The 23,882-nt window shown below is 42.1% G+C and overlaps 1 protein-coding gene and 1 non-coding gene across 2 annotated transcripts; both read left to right on the forward strand.

Moving 5' to 3' along the window:
* Positions 1 to 6: 6 nt before the first annotated feature.
* LOC135512623 (thimet oligopeptidase-like) lies at positions 7 to 22,326 on the forward strand. Its single transcript, XM_064934839.1, is given in 15 exon segments — positions 7 to 120; positions 6,443 to 6,649; positions 7,293 to 7,316; positions 7,319 to 7,440; positions 7,836 to 7,943; positions 10,228 to 10,330; positions 10,920 to 11,077; positions 11,344 to 11,479; positions 14,600 to 14,742; positions 18,341 to 18,567; positions 18,846 to 19,047; positions 20,909 to 21,095; positions 21,274 to 21,402; positions 21,557 to 21,693; positions 21,947 to 22,326. Coding segments are annotated over 15 exon segments (2,058 nt in total). The 5' UTR covers positions 7 to 107; the 3' UTR covers positions 22,109 to 22,326.
* On the forward strand, positions 10,615 to 10,750 carry LOC135513412 (small nucleolar RNA SNORA16B/SNORA16A family). Its single transcript, XR_010451533.1, has one exon. It is a non-coding gene; the product is annotated as a small nucleolar RNA SNORA16B/SNORA16A family (small nucleolar RNA).
* Positions 22,327 to 23,882: the final 1,556 nt, after the last annotated feature.

Below are 23,882 nucleotides of genomic sequence, written 5' to 3' on the forward strand. Positions count from 1 at the left end.
TAGACGTCATCACTACGTAGCTGAAGCATGCCCGCACTACAGTCGCTTTATCTGCAAACACAGACTGCAAAGCGCTCTGAAAACGTTGGTACTTGGTTTTCTGGAAGATGGCACCGACAGGTGAGTACGAAATGAATCCATGTTAGTCTTTCCTAACACTTCATTGCCAAATGAATACAAACTCAAAGTTATGCATATTAATACGTCTGTGCTTGGCTTTCTGGATGCTACCTAGCTATTAACGTTAGCTACCTGCTTTGTAGCAACGTTAGCTAGTATTTAACGTTACACACTAGTTTTACTAGGAATTAGTTGACAAAATAACGGAATAGTCCGCCGGAAGGCAGATGTCAAATATAAGTAAAGTTCAACTTTGTCGATTGTCTATAGGGTTGGTTCTTATGCTGGGCCGGGGGGTATTGACATAAACGTATAATAAAACATAAATCAGACTTTCCAAACGTGGGTCTGTTGTAGACTCACTTCCTTTCCCGCTCACTGTCAAAATAAAAGTCCTGAACGTGCGTTATACCTGCACAAAAAAGCAAGCACTTGTGCTGTGGGGGACTTCTATTTTGACATGGGGTAAGCAGAGAGGAACTGCGTGAGTCTTCAAACGACTCACATTTGAACATTATGTTTAATTATATGTGCCATTAGAAGGCAGGGCAAACCCTTTTTGGTGATTTCTGGTATATCATCAAAATAAACCAATCCGCAGCACGTTTTTGGAGTTGCAGTTACCATTGGAAATTAAGGTTGAAAGTTCAATTTTATATGACTAAAACAGAAAGAACCCAAATTATTCCGTTGCTGCTTCCTGTTGACGCTTCCTGTTGACAAGACATTTTGATAAATAGTCCAATGTCAAAACAGTTAACGGCGTCCTAACCAATATGCTGAAACATTTCGTGATTATAATGAAAACATAGCAAATGTTATGTTTATCTGCTCATACATGTGCAACAATAGTATTACTTGTAAAAAAAAAACATTTTTTGAGGAGACCCTTATAATCGGCACAAGCACTAAAACTCGTTTTAACAAGTGGCAATGAATCACTTACAGTGCCTTCAGAAAGTATTCCGACCCCTTGACTTATTCCATATTTTGTTACCTTAGCCTTATTCTAAAATGTATTTAATTGTATTGATTTTGTTTTTACCTCAATCTACACACAATACCCCAGAATTAAAAAAATAAACTGTTTTTTTTTCGAAATGTTTGCTAATTTATAATTTAAAACCCCCTGAAATATCCAATTTACATAAGTATTAAGACCCTTTAATCAGTACTTTCTTAAAGAACCTTTGGGAGTGATTACAGCCTCAAGTATTCTTGGGTATGACGCTACAAGCTTGGCACACCTGTATTTGGGGAGTTTCTCCCATCCTTCTCTGCAGATCCTCTCAAGCTCCATCAGGTTGAATGGGAAGCGTTTTTGCACAGCTATTTTCAGGTCTTTCCAGAGATGTTTGATCAGGTTCAAGTCAGGCTCTGGCTGGGCCACTCAAGGACATTCAAAAACTTGTCCAGAAGCCACTCCTACATTGTCTTGGCTGTGTGCTTATGGTCGTTGTCCTGTTGGAAGATGAAGTTTCGCCCCAGTCTGAGGTCCTGAGCAGGTTTTCATCAAGAATCTCTCTGTACTTTGCTTCGTTCATCTTTCCCTCAATCCTGACTGGTCTCCTAGTCCCTGCCGCTGAAAAACATCCCCACAGGATGATGCTGCCACCACCTTGCTTCACCGTAGGGATGGTGCCAGGTTTCCTCCAGACGTGACGCTTGGCATTGAGGCCAAAAAGTTCAATCTTGGTTTCATCAGACCAGAGAATCTTGTTTCTCATGGTCTGATAGTCAGGTCCCTTTTGACAAACTCCAAGCGGGTTGTCATGTGCCTTTTTACTGAGGAGTGGCTACCATAAATACCTGATTGGTGGAGTGCTGCAGAGATAGTTGTACTTCTGGAAGATTCTCCCATCTCCACAGAGGGACTCTGGAGCTCTGTCAGAGTGACCATCGGGTTCTTGGTCACCTCTGACCAAGGCCCTTCTCCCACGATTGTTCAGTTTGGCCGGGTGGCCTGCTCTAAGAATAACTTTGTCTGTTAGTAAACTTAAACCAATCATGACGTGGCATAGTATATCAACAGTGACAATGGTTGGCTGCTATTTGAAGCTGCAATATGAAGCTTTTTGGGTGACCCTACCAAATTCACATAGAAATGTATTAGAGGTCGACCGATTTTAATTAGGGCCAATTTCAATTTTCAATTTTTGGACACCGATTTGGCCGTTTAAATTTTTTTTTACACACACCTTTATTTATCCTTTATTCAACTAGGCAAGTCAGTTAAGAACACATTCTTATTTTCAATGACGGCCTAGGAATGGTGGGTTAACTGCCTTGTTCAGGGACAGAATTACAGATTTTTACCTTGTTGGCTCGGGGATTCAATCTTGCATCCTTACAGTTAAACAGTCCAACGCTCTAACCACCTGATTACATTGCACTCCATGAGGAGACTGGCTGTTACGCAAATGCAGTAAGAAGCCAAGGTAAGTTGCTAGCTAGCATTAAACTTATCTTATAAAAAAACAATCAATAATAATCACTAGTTAACTGAACATGGTTGATGATATTACTAGTTTATCTAGTGTCCTGCGTTGCATATAATCGATGCGGTGCGTATTCACGAAAAATGGCTGTCTTACTCCAATATGTACCTAACCATAAAACATCAATGCCTTTCTTAAAATTAATACACAAGTATATATTTTTAAACATGCATATTTTGATAAAATAAATCCAGGTTAGCAGGCAATATTAACCAGGTGAAATTGTGTCACTTCTCTTGCGTTCATTGCACGCAGAGTCAGTGTATATGGAACAGTTTGGGCCACCTAATTTGCCAGAATTTTATGTAATTATGACTTATGGATGCCACCCGTTTGATAAAATACAGAATTCATTCAAACAGCACTTTCGTGCGTTTTGCCAGCAGCTCTTCGTTGTGCTTCAAGCATTGAGCTGTTTATGACTTCAAATCTATCAACTCCCGAGATTAGGCTGGTGTAACCGATGTTAAATGGCTAGCTAGTTAGCGGGGTGCGCACTAATAGCGTTTTAAACGTCACTCGCTCTGAGACTTGGAGTGGTTGTTCCCCTTGCTCTGCAAGGGCCGCAGCTTTTGTGGAGCGATGGGTAACGCTGCTTCGAGGGTGGCTGTTGTCGATGTGTTCCTGGTTCGAGCCCAGGTAGGGGCGAGGAGAGGGACAGAAGCTATACTGTTACACTGGCAATACTAAAGTGCCTATATGAACATCCAATAGTCAAAGGTATATGAAATACAAATCGTATAGAGAGAAATTGTCCTATAATTCCTACAACCTAAAAATTCTTTCCTGGGAATATTGAAGACTCCTGTTAAAAGTTTTCATATGTTCTCATGTTCTGAGCAAGGAACTTAAACGTTAGCTTTTTTACATGGCACATAATGCACTTTTACTTTCTTCTCCAACACTTTTTGTTTTTGCATTATTTAAACCAAATTGGACATGTTTCATTTTATTTGAGGCTAAATACATTTTATTGATGTATTATATTAAGGTACAACAATACTGAATGAGCTTATTTTAATTGTCATTATTACAAATCTTTTTTTTTATTTAAATCGGCCGATTAATCGGCATCAGCTTTTTTGGTCCTCAAATAATCGGTATCGGCGTTGAAAAATCATAATCGGTCAACCTCTAAAATGTATGTTTAGGTTTCCTTCTCATTTAAAGCAAGTCTAAGAAGAGGTAGATCTGTTTCTATGTGCACTATTCCTATCTTAAGTTTTGTTTTTGCTTCTTTTACTTAAGGTTTTGTTCACCAGCTTCAAACAGCTGAATATATTATATTTTTGGTTATTGAAAATATATTTTACAGTGGTTTAGATGGTACATTGATTCTCTACACTAGCTTGATTTGTCACAATCTGAAATCAGGCGAACTATTAGAATTTGAACAACCAGGAAATGGCAGAGCAATTACTGCATAGTGCATCTTTAAGTGATAGTTTGACTGTCAAATCCATTTATTGTTGTGTGGCCAGCAACCTTTATAGAGACTGCCTCAAATTTTCCTGTGCCATTTCATTAACTCTACATTTTAAGTCCTGCACATCTCAGCCACTTGTGACAAAATCATTGGTACAAAACTTTGGGTTAAAGATGTAACCTTGGTTCTCTGAGTAGAGTAACGGGTCGCCTGACGACCTATGGGAACTCCTTCCCATTCACGCGATGTGTTTGAGATGCTTAATATCAAAGATGTTTACAGTCACGCCACACCCTTACTGTACCCACGTGACCTGTTACTATAAAAGGCGTGGTGTGACACACTGTCCATTACTTCACTCAAACCCCACAGAGGTGGAGGAGCAACATGAAAGATTGGCGACCTGTTATTCTTCTGAGGGAACCAAGGTTACATTCATAACCCAACGTTCCCTTCTGTTTTCGTAATGGGTAGCCAAACGAACTATGGGAGAGGCTGTACCAAAGAGGTCTTTCGAACAACAGAGTGAGAACTCACCATTTAACTTAGTCCAGATGAGTCCCTGGGACGTCCTTGAATCCACCACAGGATGCAACAGAATATAATTACCCAACAGGTAACACAGAATTTCAACTGTACACGAGCAAGCTGAAAGCTATAACTGGCAAGACGAGGTTTCAATTGGGTGCAACAGCACCACGAGTGGAATGGCTCTGTACAGTCGTGGCCAAAAGTTTTCAGAATGACACAAATATTCATTTTTTACAAAGTCTGCTGCCTCAGTTTGTATGATGGCAATTTGCATATACTCCAGAATGTTATGAAGAGTGATCAGATGAATTGCAATTAATTGCAAATGAACTGAATCCCCCAAAAATATTTCCCCTGCATTTCAGCCCTGACACCAAAGGACCAGCTGACATCATGTCAGTGATTCTCTCGGTAACACCGGTGTGAGTGTTGACGAGGACAAGGCTGGAGATCACTCTGTCATGCTGATTGAGTTCGAATAACAGACTGGAAGCCTCAAAAGGAGGGTGATGCTTGAAATCATTGTTCTTCCTCTGTCAACCATGGTTACCTGCAAGGAAACACGTGCCGTCATCATTGCGTTGCACAAAAAGAGCTTCACAGGCAAGGATATTGCTGCCAGTAAGATTGCACCTAAATCAACAATTTATCAGATCATCAAGAACTTCAAGGAGAGCGGTTCAATTGTTGTGAAGAAGGCTTCAAGGTGCCCAAGAAAGTGCAGCAAGTGCCAGGACCGTCTCCTAAAGTTGATTCAGCTGCGAGCTCGGGGCACCACCAGTACAGAGCTTTCTCAGGAATGGCAGTAGGCAGGTGTGAGTGCATCTGCACTCACAGTGAGGCAAAGACTTTTGGAGGATGGACTGGTGTCAAGAAGGGCAGCAAAGAAGCCACTTCTCTCCAGGAAAAACATCAGGGACAGACTGATATTCTGCAAAATGTACAGGGATTGGACTGCTGAGGACTGAGGTAAAGTCATTTTCTATGATGAATCCCCTTTCCGATTGTTTGGGGCATCCGGAAAAAAGGCTTGTCCGGAGAAGACAAGGTGAGCTCTACCATCAGTCCTGTGTCATTCCAACAGTAAAGCATCCTGAGACCGTTCATGTGTGGGGTTGCTTCTCAGCCAAGGGAGTGGGCTCACTCACAATTTTGCCTAAGAACACAGCCACATCCTCAGAGAGAAACTTCTCCCAACCATCCAGGAACAGTTTGGTGACAAACAATGCCTTTTCCAGCATGATGGAGCTCCTTGCTACATGGCAAAAGTGATATCTAAGTGGCTCGGGGAACAAAACATTGATACTTTGGGTCGATGGCCAGGAAACTCCCCAGACCTTAATCCCATTGAGAACATATGGTCAATCCTCAAGAGGCAGGTGGACAAACAAAAAACCACACATTCTGACAAACTCCAAGCATTAATTATGCAGATGGTGGATGCCATGGTGGATTCCAGAGGTCTTGAAAAAGAAGGGTCAACTGAAAAATATTGACTTTGCATCAACTTCATGTAATTGTCAATAAAAGCCTTTGACACTTATGAAATGCTTGTAATTATACTTCACTATTCTATAGTAACATCTAATATCTAAAGACACTGAAGCAGCAAACTTTGTGAAAATGTATTATTTGTGTCATTCTCAAAACTTTCTGCCACGACTGTACTTCTGATAGTACACCTGCCGCAGTATCTTCGAATCACATGAACAATACTGAAACTCTACCTAGTTCATACCACATGCCATTGAATAACATGACTCATCCCCTGCATAGTGAAACAAAACATTTCCTCATACGCTTTAGAAGTAGGCCTTTTCCAAGACGAACCATCCAACTCATGTCCAACCTTTCTTTCACCCAACAGAAGAGTTGGCATCTGGCACTGGTGCGCCAGTCTGTGCTGACAACCGCCTGCGCTGGGAACTGACCCCAGAGCAAATCAATCAGCTCTCGGATGAGGTTATTGCCAAGACCAAAAAGGTATATGACTGTGTCGGGGCTCTGGACCTGGCCAGTGTTTCCTATGAGAACACCCTGAAGGCTCTCGCTGATGTGGAGGTGGAGTACACAGGTGGGTGTGACTCCAAAATGGCATTATTTCTTCAAACCCTTTCCTGTATGACCACAGTGGATTGAAATGAATAGGTTATGATGTGTAGCGGGTTCAGTCCATAGCAACCACAACTAGCATCTACTCCACTGGCCTTGAAAGCAATTGGGAAAATGTCTGAGTTGGCACGAAAAAGGTATGCAATGGTATAGACAAATCAGCACTTTTTACATAAAAACTAGCTGACAAGCCAATGCTCCCTACAATAGGCAGTGGACACTGGACTCTACATGTTAAATCAGTCAGTTGTAGCCTTTTATAGACTCAAGGCACCAAATGACCTAATCCAAAAGAACTTGTTTTTATCATCGCTTTACTGCTTTTCATAAGGCCTTTTGTTAAGACTGTGCGTAGTGATGAAATAATCTACAAAACCGAAGCCTATGTTTCAAGCTGACAATGGTCAGTTTAGACTGGTTTTATAAACTGTTGGTGCGTGCTACACATTGGTAATGGATTGAGTCCCCCCCCCCCATTTCAGTATGAAAGCACTTTGACCACTGAAAAAGCATGACATATAATCCTCATGATACATAGCATCACGTACAATGAAAATGACACTCATAATAACTGCTCACTTTTACATTTTGACGTGTTATTCCAGTTGACCGCAACATGCTGGACTTCCCCAGCATGTGTCCTCCTCCAAGGAGGTGCGCACGGCCAGCACCGACGCCGACAAGAAGCTGTCGGAGTTTGATGTGGAGATGAGCATGAGGGAGGACGTCTACCAGAGGATCGTGGCACTGGAGGTGAGGAGGGCTGTGTGAGATCAATATGGAAGGTCCCAATAGTCCGTAGATAAGATGTCAATAGTCTGTAGTTGCTTCATCCTCATCTCCTTATTCTTCATCTACACTGATCTGAAAATGCACGCAGTGGATGTGCTTTCATCTTCCCACTTCATTATATCAGTATTAATAAAGGAGAGGAAAAGGTGATCCACTTTGACCTATTGAGCTGTACCTAGGAAGATCTCTATAGCCTGTATGTTTTTACATTTGTTCTTAACGGACTTGCCTAGTTAAATAAAGGTAAAATAAACATGCTCTTGCCTCATGTTGTCTACAGAATTATCCCATGGCTATGTAAAGGTTGCGTGGAGTATCATTCTCATTGACTGAGTTCTGCTTTTAACCTCTCACAGCGCAAGGTTGACGGTGACACGCTTACTCGGGAATCCAAGAGGTACATGGAGAGGCTGATCAAGCTGGGCCAAAGGAATGGTCTCCACCTGCCCAAAGAAACACAGGATGTAAGAGACTTGACCGTTTTCAAAGGAAGTGACCTTGATGGATTTTACGGCCACGCTCATTTCCAAGTGGATCGTTCCATTTAATTTCAAATGGTATCTCTGAGAAATGAACCCAAATTGGCCTTTTCAATTCATAGGGTCATTTAGCTGTTTGATTTAGAATTTTAAGACTCTTTGAAGTATCCACAAAAATATTTAAAATAATTGTTTGTGTTTAACTCATTTTTGGCCCTAAAAAGTCTCCATATATACTTCCACATTTTTTTGCAACTGGTACCGGCTGACCTTCAGATAAGACTTGTGACTTGTGTTCAGACGCTACAGACAGAAGTAGGCAGATCGGCTGTACTGACTTGTGGAGGTCATAGAGCAAAACAGAGAACACCCCCGTCCATAGAGGGGTCATAATAGTTTTCAGGCCAAACCGTTCAGACGATTTTGTGATGGCCGATTTTCGGGATGTCTCATGGACTGACAAGCACTGCTCTAGCTCTGTCACCTTTCACTGCAGATGCGGAAGTGCGATATAGGTGGATGCTGTGGATTGAGACGCATCCAATGCAAAACAACCTGATAGCTCTTAAACTGACAGACAATTATGGGGATTTCTGTAGTATGCTATTTAGATTACCTTGGGGCGTGGACTTCGACCTCGGGGATTAACAGTGATGCGAGGAATCCAAATAAATGGTCAAAAGCCACCCACGGAACACCCCCGCCCCCCCAATGGCCAGTATACAGTATCAGTTCTCTATGTTTGACAGGTAGTATGAAACTGCAGCTTGGTGTATTGTTTATTCATACTATGTAATGTATTCTCAGTGAAGTCGGTGACGTTTTTCCCCCCTGGTCAGAGAAATGAGCCATTTTGAAGTCGTATTTTTTCCCCCATAAATGAATGTGAAAGTACCACTTTTGACCATGGATGCAGCTGTTCCTGCTGTTACTGCCACACCCTTTTATCCATATAGCTGATTTCTTGTGTTTATTAAATGGACCCTTTTGCAAATTTGGGTCGAAAACTAATAGCTTTTGCACATGATGAAAAAAAGGTTTGGTCATCCATACAATTCAAGCCAGTCCTCAATGAAAGCATCTCAAACACACACCTCTTAGGCTTAACCTGTGTCCAGGAAACAGCCAATGTATGTTTAGTTTATTCCCTTCCAAAAATGTCTGGATTCAACATTCCTGGTGAACAAGCAAACTAACAGCAGTTCTTATGCTTTCAATGTTATAGTTTCTAATGGGAAAAGTCCCAAATACACACTGTATATTGTTTTGTAATGGTATTGGGTTGGGTTTAATGTTAAATGTCACTAGTCAAACAACATAGAAATGTTTTCTAACCATTTTTATTGAAAAACAAAAGACTGCTATGTAATGGTTTATAATTTTATTAGGGATGTCACAACATTTTAGTCACGAGCCCATTTCTCCATCACATTTTTGGATTTGTAGGAAAAATCTTCATATGAGAATTACACCATAGGGATAACCCTCTCAGAGAGCTGCCATTTGTTGGATTATTTGTGAGGAGTTGGGTTGCTAAGAGACGAACTGAATTGCTTTCATTGAGGACTGCCTTGGTTTGTGAGGATGACCACACTATTTATTTTCACCATGAGCAAAAACGATTGATTGTCTACCCAAAGTTGCACGAGCATTTTTGTGATCCATTTAAGAAACACAAGAGACCAGCAACATGGATAAAAGTGTGTGGCAGTAACAGCAGGAACAGCGGCATCTAGTGAGAAATATCTGGTATTTTCACTCTAATTTATGGGGGGGATGCAAGTGACTTCAATGGCTAATTTTTCTGAACAGTGGGGGAAAATCCACCAAATTCACTGAATACATTACATAGAATGAATAAAGAATAATGTAAGCCGCAGCTTCATACTACTTGTCAAACATACAAAATGAATACTGTATACTTGCCTTTGGGGTGGTCCGTAGGTTTTGGATGACATCTTAACCATTAAGAGGTTTCATATACTATATTTATTGAATAGTATATGAATCCTATAAATTGAAATGGCCAATTTTGGGTGCAGTCGATTAAGCTTGATTTCTCACAGTTCAAATCATCTTGAAACAATGTTTCAGGAATGCTAATCTTATCTGTTCCCAACAAATGATTTCAGAACAATCTGAGATGGTGGGTGTCAATCTTCTTTCTTGTGCTTTTTGAGGTGGAATGACTCGTGTTATACTCTACAGTAGGATCTACAGTAGGTTCATTGTTGTCAACTTATTGACTTTATCTATCTAATCCAAACAGGAAGTCAAGAGGATCAAGAAGAAACTGAGCAACCTGTGCATTGACTTCAACAAGCACCTGAACGAAGACACCACTAGTCTGACTTTCACCAGAGAGGAGCTGGGTGAGACCATGTTCACGTGGCCTGTTCTGAGACCCCATTTCTGTTGTTGGACCTTTGCTCATAGAAATAATGGGTACTATCCACTAATGGCAGTAACGTGTACTATCCATTAATAGTAACTAAATATTACTTAATAGTATTGGTATCAATTCCAATTTGTTAAAATATCTTCATTAAAAATAGATGGCCCTCTGAATTTGAATTTCAGTATATTATCTACTGAATTGAGTCAGTGTCCTGAAGTGAAATTCATCCCAACCTGGCTCTTTACAAGCTATAAGCTCCCAGGCTCCTATCGAACCCGTCCCTGTTCTCTTGTAGTAGTCACCATCAAAAGGATGCAAAAAAACTAACTTCCTACAACAGTTGCTGTGTTGTTCGACCTTAACTGATTCCGCAACATTAAGGGGAAGGACACTTATGGAAACTGTTGTAGAATTTCAACGTTTCATTCTTAGCTATATGAAATATCTAATGTGTTTTCAGGTTTCTAATTTGATTGCTTAAAAAAAAAGAAGAACCAAAAATCACTAACATTGAAAGTAAATCCATAAGTAGGACTTGTGACATGTCTGACGATGCACTTTAGGCGGTCTCCCTGAGGACTTCCTGAGCTCGCTGGAGAAGGACGGGGACAAGCTGAAAATCACCCTCAAGTACCCCCACTACTTCCCCACCATGAAGAAGTGCTTCATCCCCGAGACCCGCAAGAAGCTGGAGGAGGCCTTCAACTCTCGGTGCAAAGAGGTGAGCCGTTGTCTGTTTTGTGTGAGACCAAGATACTATCCTGTACTGGGAGAGCGTTGACTAGAGAAAATCGCTGAGCCCCTGAGAAACTCAAAGAAAGTCTTAACTGCTGCCCGAAATGAACGTTTATGTCGGCCAAAATTGATAATAGTCAACAGTTGTGTTTTTTTTCTCTGAGCACCAAGGATGATAACCTGTAAAGTTACTTAAAATGGTCCCCTGGAATGAATTTCAGCCCTCACCCTCTGTCTTTTACCCTGGTGTAGAAGAACTCTGCCATCCTGAAGGAGTTAGTGCAGTTGAGAGCCCAGAAGAGCTCCCTGCTGGGTTTCACCACCCACGCTGACTTTGTCCTGGAGATGAACATGGCCAAGTCTGGCAAGAAGGTGGCCGGCTTCCTAGGTGGGTGTTACTGATCGAGATGGGGTACAACTATCTGAAACTAACAATCAGCAAAATGGTACATTCAGGGGTATTTTTGTCATGGCATGGGGCCCCCATTTTTTTTGTTATGTTTGAGTCACTCCGATAGCATAAGAACACAGCCTAAGCCATGACAAAAAGTGTAGAATTGCAGGAAATTAGCTTTAAAACGGCAATATATTCTATCATCCCCATGGCAAAATGTGTAGAATTGCAGGGAATTAGCTTTAAAGAGCAACTGAGCTTCCTGATTTGGACTCATTTTGAAGCTTGGTCATTAAGAAATGCTTAGCGGCCATGACTGAAGCCAATCAAGAGTTGCCTTGGGGGCGTGGTTTGATGTGTGTGTTTCATGTCTTTGCCATTTCATTTGAAGATGAGGACTTCTCTCCTCCTGACTGACTCGCCATCTCAAGATGTTCTGCTAATTCAGTTCTATGTGTTGACTAAAGCCTTCACTGACCTTGTGTTTAGCTAAGCTGACAGCAGCTGGCTAGCTGATTTCTCTGTCAAATCAGTTATGGCGTTGATAGCAAGAGCCAGTGCCTGGAATGTGTTTCATAAGGCACTAGTTCTACAACACCTTGCAACAAAAGTAGCTTGCAACTTAGTTTCAAAATTTCATTGTGTCATGTAAAGACTTGTTACCATGGAAATAGTATCAACTGCGAGTTGAATGACCTGTCCGGAGTCAGCTCAGCTGTCCTACAACACAGTAATCTATAACTGGCTAGTTTTGTCTCGCCTCTATTCTCCTTATGTCCGCTGTTAGATCTTTCCCGGGGGACAATTCCCAGAATGACTAATATCCCTAGGCTGCATGTGTGGACACGTGGAAACATCACCCAGCTTGAGTGTAGATACATTATAAAAACTTTTTATGCTGTAAATATCATATTGATGTGCTTATGAAGACGGTATGCCTACACATACACTATGTGGACACGTGCACGTCAAACATCTCATTCCAAAATCATGGACATTATTATGGAGTTGTTCCCCCCCTTTGCTGCTATAACAGCCACCACTCTTCTGGGAAGGCGGTGACATTGCTGCGGTGACTTGCTTCTATTCAGCCATAAGAGCATTAGTGAGGTCGGGCACTAATGTTGGGCAATTAGACCTGGCTCGTAGTCGGCGTTCCAATTCATCTCAAAGGTGTTCGGTAGAGTTGAGGTCAGGGCTCTGTGCAGGCAAGTCAAGTTCTTTCGGACCGATCTTGAACAACCATTTCTGTATGGACCTCGCTTTGTGTACGTGAGCATTGTCATGCTGGAACAGGAAAGGGCCTTCCCTAAACTTTTGCCACAAAGTTGGAAGCGCAGTATGGTCTAGAATGTCATTGTATGCTGTAGCTTTAAGATTTCCCTTCATTGGAATTAAGGGACCTAGCCTGAACCATAAAAAAACAGCCCCAGACCATTATTCCTTCTCCACCAAACTTTACAGTTGGCACTATGCATTGGTGCAGGTAGCGTTCTTCTGGCATCCGTCAAACTCATATTAGTCCATCAGACTGTCAGATGGTGAAGCATGATTCATCACTCCAGAGAACCCATTTCCAGAGTCCAATGGCGGCAAGCTTAACATCACTCCAGCCGACGCTTGGCATTGCGCATGTTGATCTTAGGCTTGTGTGCGGCTGTTCGGCCATGGAAACCCATTTCATGGAGCTCCCGACTAACAGTTATTGTGTTGACGTTGCTTCCAAAGGCAGTTTGGAACTCTGTAGAGAGTGTTGCAATCGAGGAGATACTATTTTTACATGCTTCAGCACTCTCTGGTCCCGTTCTTTTAGTTTGTGTGGCCTACCACTTAGCAGCTGAGCTGTTGTTGCTCCTAGACGTTTCCACTTCACAATAACAGCACTTACAGTTGACCTTGGGCAGCTCTAGCAGGGCAGGCATTTGATGAATGGACTGGTTGGAAAGGTGGAATCCTATGACTGCTATGTTGCAAGTCACTCAGCTCTTCAGTAAGGCCATTCTACTGCCAATGTTTGTCTACGGAGATTGCATGGTTGTGTGCTCGATTTTACACACCTGTCAGCAACAGGTGTAGCTGAAATAGCCGAATCCTCTAATTTGAAGGGATGTCCACATACTTTTGTGTATATATAGTGTACCTAGCAAATAAAAATAAATTGTGTGTGGAGTATAACTCTACACTCATGTTATGGGTATGTGTATATACAGTGTGTACAAATGGTGTGAGGAGGTAAAGCAATAAATAGGCCATAGTAGCGAAGTAATTTAGCAAATGAACCCTGGCTCGCTAGCATTATGTTGTACAGCCAAAGGTAGCTACGAGCCAGGTAGTACCAGCTATCTTGTACTTAGCTAGCAAACTTCCAAAGCATTTCAACAGATATAATCCATTCCTGGCCGTATTGTTTAAATGCATTGGTAGTTTGCACCAATTTAATGGGAGCCAATTTTCACTTCTTTTTGGTGACTGAAATGTGCGTGCGTTGCACCCATATACAGACTTGACAACGTTGTCCAGTAATTCCACATGGCAGCTGGGTGCTGACCACAACGCATTGTCTCAATTGGGCATCATTGGCAAAAGTGGACATCTAAGTAATTAATACCCAACCCTCAAGTAAGTTGTGACGAACGCACTTACAAAACTCTGTTTTGGAGGAGACTTACTTTATGACCAGTTATCCTACTTCCAGTTTGTATTCCATTTTGACACTAGAATAAATGTTTGACTCATATCAATGCCACAAACTGCATGCAGAGACATAAACATGGTGTCTACGTGTTCATCTGACTCGGGAAATAGATAAAGGGCCTCATTGCCAAAATCTCTGAAGTATTCCAGCAACATTTTGTCTCTGCGGCCAATAGGCCTCTAAAATATTCAGTCGGTGACTGCCATTGACCACACACTGCTATGCCCTCCGCATGCAACCTAATGTCCATTTTGATCCAGACAAAAAACCTTACACACACACACAGTTTCCACCCCTCACGTCTCTGCTCCAATGTGTGTGTGTTTGTGTCTCTCTGTGTTTGGGAGGGATTGGCATAAAGCAGAAGACACATTTCCTTTGGGTACATTTGACAATAAGGTCATCTTCCTTTTCTCCAGAGGAACTGGCCCGTAAGCTGAAGCCCCTGGGGGAGGAGGAGCGCCATGTCATCCTCAAGCTGAAGAAGGAGGAGTGCCAGAAGAGGGGCCTGCCCTTCAAAGGCGAGTTATACGCCTGGGACACACGTTACTTCATGACCCAGGTAGGCCATAGGTAAAAACGACAAATGTCTGCAGCTCTGTTTTTCTGGGGACCCAACAGTATTATTTTTTTTAACACCCATAAATACATTGGCTTGGGGGGATGTCAGAGTTGCAGATTGCAAAGGTTATTATGCTGTTGTATTACATAATTGCTATACCAGTATGTGCAAAGCCTATATTTATTAAAAACACAAAACAGTTTAATGTGAGAAGCAGGGATTGGTCTGAAGCCCAAAAAAGAAAGGAAGTTCACAAGCACCACAATGCCTACTCCACCAATGCACTACCAAGGTTTTCCATCACGCAGCTTTGACGCCTACTTCAGTGCCTTGCGAAAGTATTCGGCCCCCTTGAACTTTGCGACCTTTTGCCACATTTCAGGCTTCAAACATAAAGATATAAAACTGTATTTTTTTTGTGAAGAATCAACAACAAGTGGGACACAATCATGAAGTGGAACGACATTTATTGGATATTTCAAACTTTTTTAACAAATCAAAAACTGAAAAATTGGGCGTGCAAAATTAGTCAGCCCCCTTAAGTTAATACTTTGTAGCGCCACCTTTTGCTGCGATTACAGCTGTAAGTCGCTTGGGGTATGTCTATCATTTTTACACATCGAGAGACTGAAGTGTTTTCCCATTCCTCCTTGCAAAACAGCTCGAGCTCAGTGAGGTTGGATGGAGAGCATTTGTGAACAGCAGTTTTCAGTTCTTTCCACAGATTCTCGATTGAATTCAGGTCTGGACTTTGACTTGGCCATTCTAACACCTGGATATGTTTATTTTTGAACCATTCCATTGTAGATTTTGCTTTATGTTTTGGATCATTGTCTTGTTGGAAGACAAATCTCCGTCCCAGTCTCAGGTCTTTTGCAGACTCCATCAGGTTTTATTCCAGAATGGTCCTGTATTTGGCTCCATCCATCTTCCCATCAATTTTAACCATATTCCCTGTCCCTGCTGAAGAAAAGCAGGCCCAAACCATGATGCTGCCACCACCATATTTGACAGTGGGTATGATGTGTTCAGGGTGATGAGCTGTGTTGCTTTTATGCCAAACATAACGTTTTGCATTGTTGCCAAAAAGTTCAATTTTGGTTTCATCTGACCAGAGCACTTTCTTCCACATGTTTGGTGTGTCTCCCAGGTGGCTTGTGGCAAACTTTAAACAACACTTTTTATGGATATCTTTAAGAAATGGCTTTCTTCTTGCCACTCTTCCATAAAGGCAGATTTGTGCAATATACGACTGATTGTTGTCCTATGGACAGAGTCTCCCACCTCAGCTGTAGATCTCTGCAGTTCATCCAGAGTGATCATGGGCCTCTTGGCTGCATCTCTGATCAGTCTTCTCCTTGTATGAGCTGAAAGTTTAGAGGGACGGCCAGGTCTTGGTAGATTTGCAGTGGTCTGATACTCCTTCCATTTCAATATTATCGCTTGCACAGTGCTCCTTGGGATGTTTAAAGCTTGGGAAATATTTTTGTATCCAAATCCGACTTTAAACTTCTTCACAACAGTATCTCGGACCTGCCTGGTGTGTTCCTTGTTCTTCATGATGCTCTCTGCGCTTTTAACGGACCTCTGAGACTATCACATTGCAGGTGCATTTATACGGAGACTTGATTACACACAGGTGGATTGTATTTATCATCATTAGTCATTTAGGTCAACATTGGATCATTCAGAGATCCTCACTGAACTTCTGGAGAGAGTTTGCTGCACTGAAAGTAAAGGGGCTGAATAATTTTGCACGCCCAATTTTTCAGTTTTTGATTTGTTAAAAAAGTTTGAAATATCCAATAAATGTCGTTCCACTTCATGATTGTGTCCCACTTGTTGTTGATTCTTCACAAAAAAATACAGTTTTATATCTTTATGTTTGAAGCCTGAAATGTGGCAAAAGGTCGCAAAGTTCCAGGGGGCCGAATACTTTCGCAAGGCACTGTATGTCCAATCAATTGACTTCACCACAGGTGTACTCTAATCAAGTTGTAGAAACATCTCAAGGATGATCAATGGAAACTGGATGCACCTGAGCTCAATTTCGAGTCTCTTAGCAAAGGGTCTGAATACTTATGTAAATAAGGTTAAAAAAAAAAAAACTTTAAAATATTGCTTTGTCATTATAGGGTATGGTGTGTAGATTGATGAGGGGGAAAAAGCAATTTAATCAGTTTGGAGTAAGGCTGTAACAAAATATGGAAAAGGGGTCTGAATAATTTCCGAATGGACTGTATGTCATTGAGGGGGCAATCGGATCCTTTTCTTTTCTCCGTAGGTGCTTAACATAACAACAGGTTGTGTTGGACAGTGTCATTCATATAGATATAGAGGCCTTTAGAGCCTTTCTGCCTTCCTGATTTCTCTAACCATTATCTTATCTGTGCAATATTGACATAAATAAAATATGGTCCTGTTTTATCATTTGCTGTTCTGATCAATGGCCAGTTCATTACCTCTTGTCATATTTAATATGCAGCTTATATTATGTTTGTATTTATAAAAAAAAAAAAATTGTAGTAAGATGGTCACGCTACAATAAAACAAAATTACAATATGCCTATATCTAAAAAAAACAGCCATGATATTTACAGTGCCTTCAGAAAGTATTCATACCCCTTAATCCAGATTTTGTTGCTTTGCAGCCTGAATTCAAAATGGATTACAGAAATATCTAATTTACATAAGCATTCACACCCTTGAGTAGGGGGTCACATGTTAGAATCACCGTTTGGCAGTGATTTACAGCTTTGAGTCTTCCTGGGTAAGTCACTTTGCACACCTGGATTGTACAAAATTTGCACTTTTATTTATTCTTCAAGCGCTGTAACTTTGGTTGGTGATTATTGTTAGACAGCCATTTTCAGGTCTTACCATAGATTTTCAAGTACATTTAAGTCAAAACTGTAACTAGACCACTCAGGAACACTCAATGTCGTCTTGGTAAGCGACTCGGCAGTGTATATTTGTCTTGTATTTTAGGTTATTGTACTGCTGAAAGGTGAATTTGTCTCCCAGTGTGTGTTGGAAATGCTTCAAAAAGGTGTCACATCGTTGGTTCTAATTGGACATGTGAGAGTGATAAATTGTACGATGTACAAGCGGGTTGCATCTCAATTTATTCCGTCCAAATAAAACCAAGTCTGATGGTCATTTTATGGATGCTGTAGTCTTGTTTTAATCCGACGTCTAGAATTTGAGCTAGGTTTGGGCAATTATGCTAATGCTAACGACTTTGTGAAATGTCCGGCATGTGTTTCTCCGTAACGGCTGAACGGGTCGTGTGTGTGTGTGTGTGTGTGTGTGTGTGTGTGTCAAGAGTGTGTTGTGTACTTTCAAGTTTATTTGCAAAGTTTCATCGACGTTGGTGTCATATTAGCTTAGATATGATGGTAGGAAGATTGCAACTTAACGTTGAGCATCAATCAATCCCTACTCAAAATATATAACACTTAAAATAAAAATCATAGCTCTGTGTTTTTCACTGCGGTGTTAGAGATGACCCAGTGGGCTGTGTGGTCTATATTTGCCCCTGAAGGGATAATGTTTTGAAGTGATGAATTGAATCTGTCCTTTGCTCTTCCTCCTGTAGGTGGAGGAGACCCAATACGCGGTGGACCAGAACCAGCTGAAGGAGTACTTCCCCATGGAGGTTGTGACCCGGGGCCTGCTGGACATCTACCAGGAGTTGCTGAACCTCACCTTTGACCTGGTGGAGGGGGGCGCCCCCGTGTGGCACGACGACGTCACCCTCTACTCCGTCAAGGATCGCACCACGGGCACGGTGGTGGGCCAGTTCTACCTGGACCTCTTCCCACGGTGAGTCGGAGGAAAACGGAAGAGATTGAAAAGGGCAGAGGATTTTAAAGATGGCCGCATACAATTAGTTATGTATGATGATTGTTTTGATATAACCATCTTTTTTTAATGAGGATTTTAATATTTTTTGGGGGGGAAAGTCTTTATTTCATTGCTCTGAATTTGTCTACAGCAATAGAAACAGAGAAGAGTCCACCTTTTCCTCCTCCACATTATGGGGGAGACACTGAAATAAAAATGTTTAGCCAGTCACGGTGGTTGTGTGTAACCCTTCCCAGCGAGGGGAAGTACGGCCACGCGGCCTGCTTTGGCCTGCAGCCCGGCTGTCTGCTGTCGGACGGGACCCGGCAGATGGCGGTGGCGGCCATGGTGGCCAACTTCAGCAAGCCCACGGCCGACGCCCCCTCCCTGCTGCAGCACGACGAGGTGGAGACCTACTTCCACGAGTTTGGCCACGTCATGCACCAGCTCTGCGCTCAGGTGTGTATGTATACGTGTGTGTGGTGTCATTGCTACTATAGAGTATACATTGCTGTGTAATTCCTAAGCACTGAAATTAATGTTTGACTGAGTAAAGGCATTTTAGTGTGATGGGTAATATATTTCCTGCTCTCAATACATCATTGGCTATTTAATACCTGTAAAATCAACCTAAAACACGTTTGTAAGCAGTGACTTTTTTCCAGTTTTAATACCTGAGAGCAGAGTGTACTCCTTCAATGACCATTCACTACAAAATCTATATTTAATATGGTATAGGAAATGTAATCAAACCTACAGTGCCTTGCGAAAGTATTCGGCCCCTTGAACTTTGCGACCTTTTGCCACATTTCAGGCTTCAAACATAAAGATATAAAACTGTATTTTTTTGTGAAGAATCAACAACAAGTGGGACACAATCATGAAGTGGAACGACATTTATTGGATATTTCAAACTTTTTTAACAAATCAAAAACTGAAACATTGGGCGTGCAAAATTATTCAGCCTCCTTAAGTTAATACTTTGTAGCGCCACCTTTTGCTGCGATTACAGATGTAAGTCGCTTGGGGTATGTCTCTGTCAGATTTGCACCTCGAGAGACTGAATTTTTTTCCCATTTCTCCTTGCAAAACAGCTCGAGCTCAGTGAGGTTGGATGGAGAGCATTTGAACAGCAGTTTTCAGTTCTTTCCACAGATTCTCGATTGGATTCAGGTCTGGGCTTTGACTTGGCCAGTCTAACACTTGGATATGTTTATTTTTGAACCATTCCATTGTAGATTTTGCTTTATGTTTTGGATCATTGTCTTGTTGGAAGACAAATCTCCGTTCCAGTCTCAGGCCTTTTGCAGACTCCATCAGGTTTTCTTCCAGAATGGTCCTATATTTGGCTCCATCCATCTTCCCATCAATTTTAACCATCTTCCCTGTCCCTGCTGAAGAAAAGCAGGCCCAAACCATGATGCTGCCACCACCATGTTTGACAGTGGGTATGGTGTGTTCAGGGTGATGAGCTGTGTTGCTTTTACGCCAAACATAACGTTTTGCATTGTTGCCAAAAAGTTCAATTTTGGTTTCATCTGACCAGAGCACCTTCTTCCACATGTTTGGTGTGTCTCCCAGGTGGCTTGTGGCAAACTTTAAATGACACTTTTTATGGATATCTTTAAGAAATGGCTTTCTTCTTGCCACTCTTCCATAAAGGCCAGATTTGTGCAATATACGACTGATTGTTGTCCTATGGACAGAGTCTCCCACCTCAGCTGTAGATCTCTGCAGTTCATCCAGAGTGATCATGGGCCTCTTGGCCGCATCTCTGATCAGTCCTCTCCTTGTATGAGCTGAAAGTTTAGAGGGACGGCCAGGTCTTGGTAGATTTGCAGTGGTCTGATACCCCTTCCATTTCAATATTATCGCTTGCACAGTGCTCCTTGGGATGTTTAAAGCTTGGGAAATATTTTTGTATCCAAATCCGGCTTTAAACTTCTTCACAACAGTATGTCGGACCTGCCTGGTGTGTTCCTTGTTCTTCATGATGCTCTCTGCGCTTTTAACGGACCTTTGAGACTATCACAGTGCAGGTGCATTTATACGGAGACTTGATTACACACAGGTGGATTGTATTTATCATCATTAATCATTTAGGTCAAGATTGGATCATTCAGAGATCCTCACTGAACTTCTGGAGAGAGTTTGCTGCACTGAAAGTAAAGGGGCCGAATACTTTCGCAAGGCACTGTATATGAACACCAAAATAATATATCCCTCCCCTTTCCTGTCCAGTTTGATGTCTAACAGTAGTTCTACCACAGGATGCGGGGATTAACAGATGCATGTGTCTCTCCTCCTCTGCTGCTCCCAGGCGGACTTTGCCATGTTCAGCGGGACACACGTGGAGCGGGACTTTGTGGAGGCGCCGTCCCAGATGCTGGAGAACTGGGTGTGGGAGAAGGAGCCCCTGCAGCGCATGTCCAAACACTACAAGACGGGTGCCCCAATCCCTGACGACCTGCTGGACAAACTCATGAAGTCCCGCTTGGCCAACACGGGTGGGTCACCATGAAACAACACCCTGGCTCTTTCATAGAACACCCAGCTTAATAACGCCTTTTACACCAGTGCTGGTGTTTAGGTTATTGGGCAGTGGTCACCAACACGACTCCTGAAGAGCTACTGGGTTTAAATGCTTCAGTGTGTTATTGTGTTAACCCTCTCCCTCCCATGCAGGTCTGTTTAACCTGCGTCAGATCGTCCTTGCCAAAGTGGACCAGGCCTTACACACCAAGAATGGGCTGGACCCGGCTGAGGAGTACGCCCGGCTGAGCCAGGAGATACTGGGCGTGCCTGCATCCTCAGGTCAGAGACAACCTCAACTAATGGTCCATAGCACTATCACAACTGTAGTTTGGTAGCCTGTTCCCAGATCTGTTTGTGCAGTCTTGCCAACTCCTTAAGTTATTGTCTGTTTTTTAAAAACAAATCCTTTTTTTCTTCGCCATTGTGCCCATAGGAACCAACATGCCAGCCACATTTGGCCACCTGGCGGGTGGTTACGATGCCCAGTACTACGGTTACCTCTGGAGCGAGGTCTACTCCATGGACATGTTCTACGCCCGCTTCAAGCAGGAGGGCATCATGAACCCCAAGGTTGGCACAGCTAGTTATTTACAATGCTGTTTTTACACCTGACCTTCCGCTCTTATCGAGTAGTTGGTATCAGGCGTCGTTGGTTCTTGATGCTAGTGAGCAGTGACCGCCTGCAGCCCTCCAGAACTGGTGCCATGTAGTCTGACTGGCCTTTTTGAACTCCAAATGATTTCACTATGGCAGAAATGTCAATGTTGTCAGCTTCAATGGTCATCTGCTTGATGCTGATGAAGTACATTTCCATCTCTTCTAGGTGGGGCTGGGCTACAGAAACTGTATCCTAAAGCCCGGAGGCTCGGAGGACGCTGAAATTATGCTCAAGAACTTCCTAGGGAGGGAGCCAAAGCAAGAAGCTTTTCTCCTGAGCAAAGGATTAACGGTAGAGCTGGAGGCAGACACTCCATGTGCCTGTTGACCAATCACAACCAGCTCAGTGTAAACGCCCACCCTAACCAATCATAATCTTAGGACACGGGCACAAGGGACATACATGTTCTAGAAAAAAACAATGAAAACAAGAATTGATGCATGCTATTTCACCCTTTTGTGCTGTGTTGTTTTTTTTAGTTTGGAGATGTTTTAAACTATTGTATGCAAGTAAGGTTGAACAAAATACATTAAGAATTGACTTGACCCATTTGTCACCTTCTGTCAGTTTTCTCAAAATAAGTAGCTCTTAAGGGGTTTTAAACTTATTTTGTTAATGATATACTAAGACGTTCACGGGCCGCATTAAAACAGCTCTTAGGCCGCATTTGGGTCTTAGGCCGCATGTTTGAGGCCCTGATATGCAGCCAGTATCATATAGATTCAGTATCCTTTCTGGTGAAACAAGGCATAATACTGTGTCTCATTAGTATTACATAAGACTAACTCCCCTGAGAATGAGTCTGTAGCCTTGAAGTACACTCGCTGCCATTAAGCTGTTTACAACGGCAGTCCTCATGGTTGTATAGCAGTAGTACATTCCAAATGAAGTATAACCTCGTATTACAAAGATTTTGTTAGGTGTTTTGTTAGGGTGTTTTTTAACTTGCACTACCAGGAATATTGTCGCAGATGTTGTTGCCAGTCCTAGCCAGAGGCAAACTCAGGCTTGACTCACTTTATTACCTCTGTAGTTAAATACCCTGATGATCAAATGAACTCCAGGGATATTCCTGTCGTGTTCTGAGGATTTCGTTTGGTAAAATGGAGCCTGTGTCAAAACAGCTTAAAGGGTAGTACAGTACTGGGGAACAAACATCATGATGTATGGTCAGGGTAAAGAGCTGGAATGCCTAGTCATTCTGAAAATTAAGTACATTAATACAATATCTCAGATCTCTAACTTATTTGAGAGGCAAGCAACTATAACCAGGTTATACTTCTGTATGAAGCTTTTCTGAAATATCTTATTTCTATTTAGTATAAATAATGGGATATTTCAGAAAAGCTTCATGAAGCATTAAATAAATGTTATGCTTCAGTATAATCCAAAGCTACCTTTGTGTTGCAGAATATTCTTAAGTGTTCCCACGATAAAATAAAAGCTCCGTTTCGGAGATTTCTGATAATTGATTTGTTTAGTGGCATCAAGCCCGTCAGCTCCTAAAAGTGCTTGGTGAATGCTACAGTCTAAGTTGAAACCAATGACTGTATATTAAAACACTATTAGTCTTGCCCCTTCTCCCCCATGTCATTAAAGGTGAGCCTCAGCTGCGAGGCAACAGCCAACTCCCTCTTCTCCTTTCCTTACCCTAAGGGACCTCCAGTCCCAGGAAGACACCATTCGTAAACAAAGGCCCTGCTCCAATACTTTGAAAGGGCATCCTACCTTCCTCCCCTCAATGCAATCACTGACTGGGTGGGGGAGAGCTATTTTAGAGAAACCTTGGCTTTCACCTACCCTCTAGTGTTACACCAGTGATTATCTCAAGGAAAAGAGGAACGAAGGGTGCAATTTGAAAATATTTGAACAGGGCCCAAGGTTGTCTTGGAGAGCTTGATCTCCAAGGATATGACAAATAGGATTCAACGGGAGAGGGGGAAAAAACATTCAGGTATGTATCTTGCATCTAATTTCACTATGCAACATGAAGCACAAGGAACAAGGGGCAATTGGATTGGATGCTTAAATAATGATCTAAAAACTGTAACACAAGTACATGCTTACAGTCAGAATAGATAAGTCTGCTCACATGCTTCTC

This window comes from Oncorhynchus masou, chromosome 24, assembly GCF_036934945.1.
Source record: "Oncorhynchus masou masou isolate Uvic2021 chromosome 24, UVic_Omas_1.1, whole genome shotgun sequence".
Lineage (NCBI taxonomy): Eukaryota > Metazoa > Chordata > Actinopteri > Salmoniformes > Salmonidae > Oncorhynchus > Oncorhynchus masou.